The sequence below is a fragment of the Pleurodeles waltl genome, chromosome 9 (assembly GCF_031143425.1).
Source record: "Pleurodeles waltl isolate 20211129_DDA chromosome 9, aPleWal1.hap1.20221129, whole genome shotgun sequence".
Classification (NCBI taxonomy): domain Eukaryota; kingdom Metazoa; phylum Chordata; class Amphibia; order Caudata; family Salamandridae; genus Pleurodeles; species Pleurodeles waltl.
This window is the reverse complement of record NC_090448.1, coordinates 1,174,238,479-1,174,251,024: the sequence shown is the minus strand read 5'-3', so window position 1 is coordinate 1,174,251,024 and position 12,546 is coordinate 1,174,238,479. Positions and strand designations below refer to the sequence as shown.

Sequence of the window (12,546 nt, the reverse complement as noted above, 5' to 3'; positions counted from 1 at the left end):
AGGGCCCTGATGCCAGGGAAGGTCTCGAAGGGCTGCAGCATGTCTTATGCCACCCTGGAGACCCCTCACTCAGCACAGACACACTGCTTGCCAGCTTGTGTGTGTTGGTGGGGAGAAAATGACTAAGTTGACATGGCATTCCCCTCAGGGTGCCATGCCAACCTCACACTGCCTATGGCATAGATAAGTCACCCCTCTAGCAGGCCTAACAGCCCTAAGGCAGGGTGCACTATACCATAGGTGAGGGCATAGGTGCATGAGCACTATGCCCCTTCAGTGACTAAGCAAAACCTTAGACATTGTAAGTGCAGGGTAGCCATAAGAATATATGGTCTGGGTGTCTGTCAAACACGAACTCCACTGCACCATAATGGCTACACTGAAAACTGGGAAGTTTGGTATCAAACTTCTCAGTACAATAAATGCACACTGATGCCAGTGTACATTTTATTGTGAAATACACCCAGAGGGCATCTTAGAGATGCCCCCTGAAAACATACCCGACTTCCAGTGTGGGCTGACTAGTTTTGCCAGCCTGCCACACACCAGACATGTTGCTGGCCACATGGTGAGAGTGCCTTTGTCACTCTGTGGCTAGTAACAAAGCCTGTACTGGGTGGAGGTGCTTCTCACCTCCCCCTGCAGGAACTGTAACACCTGGCGGTGAGCCTCAAAGGCTCACCCCCTTTGTTACAGCGCCACAGGGCATCCCAGCTAGTGGAGATGCCTGCCCCCACTTTTGGCGGCAAGGCCGGAAGAGATAATGAGAAAAACAAGGAGTAGTCACTGGCCAGTCAGGACAACCCCTAAGGTGTCCTGAGCTGAGGTGACTCTGACTTTTAGAAATCCTCCATTTTGCAGATGGAGGATTCCCCCAATAGGATTAGGGATGTGCCCCCCTCCCCTCAGGGAGGAGGCACAAAGAGGGTGTAGCCACCCTCAGGGCTAGTAGACATTGGCTACTTACCCCCAGACCTAAACGCACCCCTAAATTGAGTATTTAGGGGCCCCCTGAACCATAGATTCCTGCAACCTGAAGACGAAGAAGGACTGCTGACTTAAGCCCTTCAGAGAAGACAGAGACACCAACTGCTTTGGCCCCAGCCCTACCGGCCTGTCGCCCCACTTCAAGAAAAACTGCAACAGCGACGCGTCCCCCCAGGGTCCAGTGACCTCGGAAGCCTCAGAGGACTACCCTGCATCTAAAAGGACCAAGAACTCCAGAGGGCAGCGGCCCTGTTCCACAAAGACTGCAACTTTGCAACAAATAAGCAACTTTTAAAGACCACACGTTTCCCGCCGGAAGCGTGAGACTTTCCACTCTGCACCTGACACCCCCGGCTCGACCTGCGGAGAACCAATACTACAGGGAGGACTCCCTGGCGACTGCGACCCTGTGGTTAGCCAGAGTTGACCCCCCCCCCCTGAGTCCCCCAGCGACGCCTGCAGAGGGAATCCAGTGGCTTCCCCTGACCGCGACTGCCTGCTTCAAAAAACCCGACGCCCGGTAAAGACACTGCACCCACAGCCCCCAGGACCTGAAGGATCCGACCTCCAGTGCAGAAGCGACCCCCAGGTGGCCCTCCCCCTTGTTCAGGTGGTGGCTACCCCGAGGAGCCCCCCCCCTTGCCTGCCTGCATCGCTGAAGACACCCCTGGGACTCCCATTTTAACCTATTGCGAACCCGACGCCTGTTTGCACACTGCACCCGGCTGCCCCTGTGCCGCTGAGGGTGTACTTTCTGTGCTGACCTGTGTCCCCCCTGGTGCCCTACAAAACCCCCCTGGTCTGCCCTCCGAAGTCGCGGGTACTTACCTGGTGGCAGACTGGAACCGGGGCACCCCCTTCTCCATTGAAGCCTATGCGTTTTTGGCACCACTTTGACCTCTGCACCTGACCGGCTCTGAGATGCAGGTGTGGTAATCTTGGGGTTGCCCTGAACCCCCAACGGTGGGCTACCTTGGACCCAACTTTGAACCCTGTAAGTGTTTTACTTACCTGAAAAACTAACAAATACTTACCTCCCCCAGGAACTGTTGAATTTTGCACTGTCCAATTTTAAAATAGCTTACTGTCATTTTTGCCAAAACTGTACATGATATTGTGTTGATTCAAAGTTCCTAAGATACCTGATTGAAATACCTTTCATTTGAAGTATTACTTGTAAATCCTGAACCTGTGGTTCTTGAAATAAACTAAGAAAATATTTTTTTCTATAGAAAAACCTATTGCCCTGGATTTGTCTTTGAGTGTGTGTTCCTCATTTATTGCCTGTGTGTGTACAACAAATGCTTAACACTAACCTCTGATAAGCCTACTGCTCGACCACAAAATAGAGCATTAGAATTATCTCTTTTTGCCACTATCTTACCTCTAAGGGGAACCCTTGGACTCTGTGCATGCTATTTCTTACTTTGAAATAGTACATACACAGTCAACTTCCTACACATAACATTTCTGATTTGTTTTGATCCTTTTAAAATCTTTGTTTCCATCGCACGTCAAAATTACAAAAAAAATGTGCTTTCCTAGCCGCTGATATCTTTTGAAACATTTGTAAAGTTCATTTACAAGGAATTTAAATTTTGGGTTAGAAGAAACTGGCATTCAAAACTGTAGTCTGTACTTGCAGCTTGTCATGCAGCTCACTTTACAAAATCCTCTACCTTTGCAGTCAGAACAGTAAACACCAGTCTCCTTAATAAAATCAGCAACAATTTTTAAGAAGACCTATCCTGACATCTGATCTCGGTCTTTGACCACGCAACAAATGTGATAAGATAAAAAAAAAATGTAAAAGCATCTTATTTTTTTTGCTTACTCGCTTTCTGAATGAACAAAACACTTGTTTGTTGCCAGCCCAAACTCTCACCATAGGCTCAAAACCTAGCTTCCCCCATAAAAATGTACTTGCTATAGCAAGTGGGTAAGTAGATTTTTTTAGGCCCGATGTGAATCCTGAAAGGTATCCAAACTGGAAAATTACCTGCACATGTAAAGTAACCTTTTCATATCTTTGCATGTACACAAAGAAGTAATGTAGTTGGGGAACATTGTGTGTTGCAGATTATTATGGGTAGTGAACACATCTCTGATGACCATAATTGTACCTTGTTAAATACTTATTGGCATCACCTTTTCAACATTCGTGGTTGGTAGGCTTCCAGGTGTGTGTGCCTGCCAGGGCCTTAACTCGAGATATACCACTAGTCAACTTTCAGTGTTGAGTGCACATCCAGAAAGGTTATTATTTCTGCTTTTCCATTTACATGCTTTTTCATGTTTGTTTTCTTCAGTGAAAATGTAATCTGTCATAATGTTAATGTTCTTTGTGTTTGAGGCACGCTTTGCTCTTGTAACATGTTCCGTGAAAACTTCAGTAGGTGCCTGACTTGGCTGTGTGGTTTGTGGAATGATCAAAAAAATTGAGCATGCATTCGTTTAACTGGTAATATTCATGTTTACTTTGTTACACAATGTTGATCAGTTATCCAGGGCCCTGCTCTATTTTGAGTGAATAATAGGCTGCGTTCTTCCAGTGATACGTTAGGAAGTTGCTAGGTCTTTAGGGTGGCGGAGCGTCAGTGAGTTAATTTGGACTGTTTGGAATGAGTGGTACATTCCTGAGTCTCCTTGGTATGTGTTCTGTGCATAATGAGCCCATCCTATTAATAGGCATGGATAAAAATTGTGAATAACTGTAGAAATTCGGATAAGATTGTCATCATAGTGCAAATTTGCACCTTAATATCTCTCCTGCCATTGTTGCGATTTATTAAAGCCATGGATAAGTTGTTCACAAGTGGTGGTCAGAGGCTTTTCAGCCACTATATGCAAACATCTAGAAATCCCCACCGATAATGGTAAAGATGACTTAGTGGTGAATATTTGTTTTTCCAAGTGGGAATGGGGTATTGGGATTCAAATTAGGGTGATTTCAGTAAGTCATTTAAAGGAGTACATTCGTTTTTGATGACGAAATACTATTATGGTTTAGATATTTATGAGCACTTTCAGTGAGTCAACAGCATGTGCAAATGTATTACAAATAGATGTATGAAAACACATTTTAACATTTTTAACATTAGGCATACACCCACTCAGAATGCACATTTGTGTAGGAAATTGTGGTGGTTAGGTTAATTTACAAAATTGTCATCTCTGAAATCTCATGTACACATTTGGTAGAAGTGTAATTTGCTCTTTGTTTAAATGCATTGTAGTAATGCGGCAATGGTAAATGTCTACCTTTCTTATTTGTTCTTGTAGTCTGCCTGTTTACCATATCATGTATTTAGGGTTTAATGTGGCTAGATAATTGGAGCCTGGTCCCTAGTCTTCAGATGGGTGCATCATGCCCTTATGTTTTTTAATTTATGCTACATGCTCTTGCATTGTACTTTCTATCACTTTTTTTTTTTTTTTTTTTAACCAACAAAGGGTTATCTGAAACATGAAAGGGCCATCCTGAAATATGTTTGATGGCATGTGTGGCTGTAGATACACATGCTCTGTATACTACTGCCATCTAGTGTTTGGTCCGGAGTTGTTCAAGTTGTTTTTCTTTGAGGAAGACTTTCGAGTCATGAGGTTGATTGACTCCTCCTCTCAGTGATATTGCGCTTATTCTTCGACTCCTGTAAAAAAAAAAAAAAAGATTCTCGCAGCTGTCTGGTTTGGATGTGTGTACCTCCTCTCCATTCTTCAACATTGTTCGGTACACTTATTCAATTCAATTCTTTTCTGTCCTCTATACAACTTTTTTTGGTTGTACTTTTCCACTTCCGTGCCTCTCACAAACAAATCGGCGGTTCGGGCTCCTTCGACTAACCACTCTTGGGCCACCTCCTCTTTGGCCTGTCACGAGCTCGATCGAAAATGTGTTTCTGGTGATGAACGCACACCCTTCAGATTCTGCCTGTGTTGTCTCAAGAAATATTCACACACTGATCAACACCTCATGAGGAATCTGGGCCTTTCACCTGACCACAGAAATTGACTGCAGCCCCCCGCCCCCCCCCCCCCCAAATCCCCCCTGGTCTGCGACGCGGGTACTTGCCTGCCTGCAGACCGGAACCGGAGCACCCCTGTTCTCCATCGGAGCCTGTGTGTTTTGGGCCCTCCTTTGGCCTCTGCACTTGACCAGCCCTGTGTTGCTGGTGCGGTGACTTTGGGGGTTGCCTTGAACGCCCCACGGTGGGCTGCCTATGCCCAGAGGACTGACTGTGTAAGTGCTTTACTTACCTCAGAAACTTAACCATACTTACCTCCCCCAGGAACTGTTGATTTTTGCACTTTGTTCACTTTTAAAATATCTTATTGCCATTTTAACCTATACTGTGTGTACTAATGCTTTACTTCTAAGTTCCTTACTTACCTGAGTGGAATACCTTGCATTTATGTATTTACTTCAAATCTTGAATCTTGTGGTTCTAAAATGAATTAAAAAAATATATTTTTCTATATAAAAACTATTGGCCTGGAGTTAAGTCTCTGAGTGTGTGTTCTTAATTTATTGCCTGTATGTGTACAACAAATGATTAACACTGCCCTCTGATAAACCTACTGTTCGACCACACTATCACAAAATAGAGCATTAGTATCTAATTTTGCCACTATCAACCTCCAAGGGGAACCCTTGGACTCTGTGCACACTATCTCTCACTTTGAGATAGTATATACAGAGCCAACTTCCTACACCTGGTTAAGGTGTTCTGGATTGAAACCGTAGCTCCAGCAGGCAGTTCTAAATAAGCACTTTGACAAAGGATGCCTCTTTGGCCCGTAGGTAGAGTCTACCATAGACAAAATGAAGGACATTGCCAGGGCAGGGGGAGTGTTAAAAACATCCACAGGTTCCTTTAGTCTCCAAAGCTTCAGGGGTACATTGAAGTCCATCTGCACAGTCGCCACCTCTCACCAGACACAGCCCCAAACGTCTACTCCAAGAGTTACTATAGATGCTTCTTTAGAAGTAACAGGGGTAGAGACAAGGGTGCCTCTGCACGCAGAGCAACACCCACTGCAAAACAGTGACCACACAACACCTGTCAGGGCAGACTACAGTTTTTGAACCCATTCTGGAATAGCATTGACACAGACAAATGGGCACTAGCCTTTATCCACCATTCCTACTGTCTGGAGCTCATCACATCACCCTACATTCCTTGTCACACTCGCAGGTTTTCACTGGAATATCAGACACGTCTTAAGCAGGAGGCCTAAGTCCTTCTTCTCAGAGGAGCTATATAACCCATTCCCTTTAACACGAAGAATCAGGAGTACACTCCCTATACTTCCTATTCCCCAAAAAGGACAGGTCTCTAAGACCAAGTCTAGATCTTAGTCCTCTGAACAAGTACGTCATATCCGAACACTTCCATATGGTCACCTTTAGGATGTCATTCCTCTTCGTCAACAGGACGACTTTACAGGAACACTAGCCCTAAAGGGCGCCTATTTGCACGGACCAATACACTCTGCTCATCGCAAATATTTAAGGTTTGTCACAGCAGGCAAACATTTTCAGTTCAAAGTTCTTCCATTCTGGGTGATATGTTTACATATTTCCCTTCCTGAATATTTGGCTCATCAAAGCCAGTACACATCAGCAGTGCCAATAACCCATTGGTGACTGTGGACCTACTTCACAGCCTAGGGTTTACTATCAACATTCACAAGTCTCACCTCCAACCTCTACAAGTTCAACCTTACTTGGGAGCAATCTTAAATACACAGGTAGGATTAGCCAACCCCTATCCTGCTCTAATACATAACTTTGAGGCAACCTTGCCGCTGTTTCAGACAAACCAGACACTTGCAGTGAAGGGAGGTTATGTGTCTGCTAGGAATGATGTATTCCTGCATTGCTATAGTTCTCCATGCAAGGTTACACATGGGTCCTCTGCAGCAATGTTTGGCTCGCCAGTGGTCTCAGTCACAGGGTCGACTGGAAGATACAGTGTTGATAAACCACCACACTCTTTGTTCCCTACAATGGTGGAACACCATCAACCTGTGAAAAGAGCAGCTTTTTCTGGACCCTGTTCCCCATATTACTCTCACCACAGACACATTAGATGGGTTGGGGTGCTCACCTACAAGACCTAACAGTACAAGGTCTTTGGGATGCCAGGCAACAATCTCTACACATCACTTGCCTAGAGCTTTAGGCAGTCTACCTTGCATGAAAGCTTTCCTTCCTTACCTGTCTCACAAGGTTGTCCTAATCCAGACGGACAATATGACAGCCATGTATTACTTGCAAAATCGGAGGAGGGACACTGTCTTCAGAACTGTCACACCTGTCTCAGACCGGTTGGAAGTGGGCTCTTCACCATAACATTCACCTGGTACCGGAATACCTGCCAGGAACAGACGACCTTGCAGACTTGCCTGGCAGGATTCAGCAACAAGTCCACAAATGGGTACTCCACCCACAAATTATCTTACCATACTTCCGAAAGCGGAGGTTCCCTCAAATAGAACTTTTTGCCACAGCAGACAGCGCCAAATGGCAAAACTTCGCCCCCAGATACCCACATCCACTATCCAAGGGCAGCACACGATGGATGAGTTAGTCACGGATATTTGCCTGCGCTTTTCCATCTCTCCTTCTCCTCGTAGCTCCCACTTGGGCGTGTCAACCTTGGTTCACAACACTGCTAGATCTCTCAGTAGTTCCACACAAGAAGCTCCGCAACAGGCTGAAGTCTCTCGTTCAGAATCAAGGACAAATCGGACACGCAGGCCCCAAAACTCTTAACCTAGCAATTTGGCTCCTGCCATCAGAGTTTGGCTACCTTTGCTCGCCTACAGAGTGTATAGATATTCTCAAGGAAGTACTCAGACCCACCATTAGAGCCTGTTTGTCAGCAAAATGGATGTTTGTTTGTTGCTGTCAAACCAAATAAATTGATACTATCTAAGCCAAGATTCAAGACATTGTGTGCTAATTTGCAAATTTAGCTTACACTTCCTACAATAACACCTGGCTGCAATGGCTGCCTCCCTCCAGAGTAGACCGCATCATTCACTTTTAAAATTTCCAGTCATCAAAGCATTCACAGAAGGACTCAAATGATTTATTCCACTACAGGTTCCTCCAGATCCCTCCTGGAACCTTAACATTGATCTCATCAGACTAATTGCCCCTCTGCCCCATTTAAGCCCCTACACTCATGCCCCCTTCAATTTCTTTTGTGGAAAGTGGCATTATTAGTTGCTGTTACCTCAGTCAGGCGTGCTAGTGAGCGCCTGGCTTTAAACTTAGAAGAACCTTTCTTCCAGTTACATAGAAACAAAAAGTGGTTCTTCGTACTAATCCTTACCTAGGACTCTTACCTAGAGTAGTTTCACAATTTCACCTCAATTAATCCATTGAGCTCCCAGTATTCCCTCCCCATCCCCTCAACCAGATTCAGTTGTGGAAAGAGCTCTTCATACCCTAGATGCATAAAGAGCACTCATGTTCTACCTAGATAGAACTAAAGCTTTCAGAAAAAACAAAACCCCTTTTTGTAGGTTTTTCTCCACCTCATAAAGGCAACTCAATATCCAAACCAGACACAGCCAAATGGATAGTCAAATGTGTTCAAACTTTATCCCTTAAGGCCAAAAGACCTTTACCGGTTTCTCCCAGAGCATACTTCACGCGCAAAATAGGAGCAACCATGGCCTTTCTTGGAAACATCCCTATAGCTGACATTTGTAAGGCAGCTACATGGTGTACACCAAACACCCTCACCAAGCTCTACTGTGTGGTTGTTTTAGCACACCAAGAAGCCAGTGTAGGATAGGCAGTGCTACATACCCTTTTTCAGACTACTGCAACTCCCACAGGCTACCCACCACTTCTAAGGAAGAACTGCTTTACAGTCTATGAAGAACCTGTGTATCTACAGCCACACATGCTATCAAGCAAAATGTTACTTACCTTGTAAGCATCTGTTTGTGGCATGTAGTGATGTAGATTCACATGTGCCCTCCCTCCCGAGACGCTTGCGGCCATTGCAGTTACATTGTACATTTAGATTTAGCATGTTCATTGCATACTTTACACATACTTTACACTCCTTTTTCACCTGCCTGCGATTCCCAGGCGCAGTATCACTGAGAGCCGGAGTCACTCGACCTTGTGACTTGAAAGACTTCTTCAAAGAAAAACAACTTACAGAAGTCCGTACCCAACACTAAATGGCACGAGTATGCACAGCATGTGAATATACAGCACTACATGCCACAAACGGATGCTTACAGGGTAAGTAGCATATTCCTTAATAAATAATAATAAATTGATAAGCCGGCTCATATTTGGGGAAAAAAGGACTTTTGCTTGTTGTCTGAGCAGTCCTTTTGTGCAGCTTGCATACAGTTGGTATGGCCAGGATGCATATGGCGTCCATTAATATTTGTGCTATATCTTGTCCAACTATTATTTTCTCATTTCTCCTCATCTGTAATTGGCCATTCTGTAACCTTATGAATTTTATTAAACATTACATTTTCACTATATTTTCTTTCCTGTTCCTAGATATCTTCAGGAAGTAGGTTACACGGATACAATATTGGATGTTCGATCCCAGAGGGTCCGCTCTCTACTAGGACTTTCTGGGTCTGAACCAAATGGTTCAGTTGAGACAAAAAACCTAGAACAGATTCTCAACGGGGGTGATTCTCTTTCGCTCAAACAAAAGGGACAGGACATGAAAAGGTAAGCAACATACCAGACTTTACTAGAAATTGGCGAAAGTGTTTTCTTATGATAATGTAAATTTTGTTCATGATACTAAAGTATAGTATTAGAAAAGATTGCATAAGGATTGTTAGCCTTGTATTTAGGATGGAAGTACCCTCTACATACATTATAAGGATCTTCCGAATCACCACAGAGTTTGGTGACCATATATAGGAAAGGGGCTAAAGGAAAGGGGTTGAAAAGACATGGAACACCAAGGTGGAAAGCAGTATCTTTTTAACATACATCATAGGGAATATTAATCCTTACTATAGATGACTACAACATCACCCTTCCCGCAAACCACATAGATGAGGATTCATGAGTCTCCTGGCACTTAATCTCCTTAAAGCATCTACTGGAGTAAAGCAGCAGTTGGCCATATAATATAGTCACTGTCATCAGGCGATATGACTGCTTCAAAATTGCTCTCTGGAAATATAGTGGCGCAAAGAATGTTTAAAAAAAATGAAAATAATCTGTTGAGGAATAAATCAAGCCATGCTAGAGTCTTAGAGCATATCTCCTACTAAAACACATTTTATGAAAATGGGGATGGAAGCCCCCTGACCTTTGCTGATGGCATAAACAAAGAATGTTATACTTCACCTAAAGAGGGATCTCCTAAAAGATAATTATAGATACTATATGTCAAGCTTATCCTATTTTTCATCTCCTTTAGCAGTGCACAAAGCAGTCTCCCCTCACACCTTCAATGGTTAATTGAGCCTTTGGAGTAATCACTGGCAGAGGACTATACACTCCAAGATGTAAATCTGAAGCTACCTGAGACTCCTATAAACGTAGATGATGGGCCACATATTTAAGTTTTTGTCTTTCCAAGAAAAATACCAAAACCTATCTTGAATCTTTTCAGCAGTACGCAAAGTTCAACCATTCCGATGCTATTTGATCGCTCTTCTACCCTGGAATTAGGCTGCCAGACTTCATGCAGTCTCCCATGTGGTTCTGTTAATATCTTCGAGTCTCTGTAGTGCCTGGAAAAAAATCCTCTCTTCGATATGAACATTGTTTGAAAGATCAACAAGCAACTCAAACGATGTTCTAGAGAAAAACCTTATTGCCTCTGTTGACCGTTGAGGATCTTATGGACAGTATCTCAGCAGCTAAATAATAAAAGGGGTCAGTTTCTGATAGTGGCAATCGTATTGCTGAAGAATTTGACGAGGAGGCCGGAACTTCAGATTCAGACTTAAACCTCTTGTAAAAGCATTTACTCTGACATGGGTGGCTATTGTCATCTAATAGAGACTTTTAGCTGCAGATTCCTTACCTTAGAATCATCACCAAATGTCAGACGGGATCCAGAAAGTACCCCTATGTGCTTGTAGGTGGCATAATTCAGCTCCATGTGGCATCATCTGTGGCGGAAGTGACGTGAGTGATACATATATAGGTGCCATACCAACGTGCTGACATCAGTCCTTTTCTTTCCGCATCACTCAGCACAGATCCGGAAAAAGCTACCCCCAATCATTTTTGGACAGACCTTTTTTCAAGTTTTTTTCAACATTTTTTTTTAGATCTTTCCCCTGGTGTTGCAGGGATGCCCACTAGGAAAGCTGACTTCAAGCCATGCTGACACTGTCATCAACATATGTCGGTGACGGATTCACATCTTCTATGCTTCTGTTAGCTATAGCGAGACCATGACGCGCAGACCTGTGTTGACTGCTGCACTATGCACCCCAAGGCATAGAGGAAGCAGTCCCTCAAGCTGCTTGCCGCTTGGTATATGATGCCTTGGCGGTCTCGATCCCAATCGTGATGAGTCCCGAGATAGGTCTCAAAGACATTGATATGCTTTGCAGTCGTCCAGACGTTCGGGTAAATCCCACAAAAAATGAAAAGTAAGAAGTCGAGGAAGTCTTTGACTTCATCTCATCTGTCAGTCATCCCACAAGCAGAGGAAGTGTTGTCATTCAAGACCTGGCTCTGCAGTTTAGCCTGTGCCTGGGCTGGCTACGCACTGCACTGGGTTTCAGGTAGCTGAGCGACCCCCGCCCAACTCCACATATTTTATGCGGCCATGTACCTCTTATTTGAGTGGCCCGTCCTTTCAGGCCCCCCGTCAGGCCCTAAGGGTTTTGGAGGTGCCCCTACTGGTCCCCACTGGCAGGTCCGCCTCCGGCGCCATTCAGGCCGATCGGATCCATGGATGGATCTGGGGTGGTCGTGCCACCTTGACCTTCCCCGACGCCGCTCCCGATACTGATGCTCTGGGCGCCCTCCCACTCTCATCCTGACTCTGACAAGAAGCCAAAGGGGCTTCAAACAAAGCCGACAGATGCAGATTTGGGGCCTTGCCCTCTGAACTGGCGCCTGAGCCCTGTTCTTACAGGCTAGGATTTGGAAAGGAATGGGAGGGGCAACTGGACCACGAGGAATACCAGTCCTTAGACACCAACGTGGACTGGTGTGAGGAATTGGTGGACGCCAGTGGACTGGACACCTCTCCAGATACTGGCATGGTCTGTCCTCCTACCGTGGCTACAGAGGAAGGGAGCTTCTTTTGCATTGGTGGTAAGAAGGACAGGCTAGGTCCTGGATCTTAGCCTGCCATCAGTGGCAGTCAAGACTAAAGTCTTGACAGAGAGCTGCTTCAGCCAGAAGTGGCCCCCTCTGAACCTCTTCTCCCTTTTAATGAAGCCCTTACGGCTTCCTGCTTGTCCAAGCTCAGCACAGGCGCTCCTTTGAACAGGTCACTTCCCCAGGGAATACTAATTTCCTCAAGAAACACCTTACCCTAGAAAGCTTGATGGCCCAAGCCTCCACTTCCCATGTAAAAC

General features: G+C 44.9%; 1 protein-coding gene across 2 annotated transcripts in view; it reads left to right on the top strand.

Moving 5' to 3' along the window:
* Window positions 1-12,546, top strand: part of STRN3 (striatin 3) — an 839,725-nt gene that overhangs the window by 210,983 nt on the left and 616,196 nt on the right. For both annotated transcript variants that reach the window (XM_069209060.1, XM_069209059.1), the window contains exon 5: window positions 9,533-9,712. In XM_069209060.1, coding sequence (XP_069065161.1) covers window positions 9,533-9,712 — 180 coding nt within the window. The remainder of the gene's footprint in view (window positions 1-9,532; window positions 9,713-12,546) is intronic.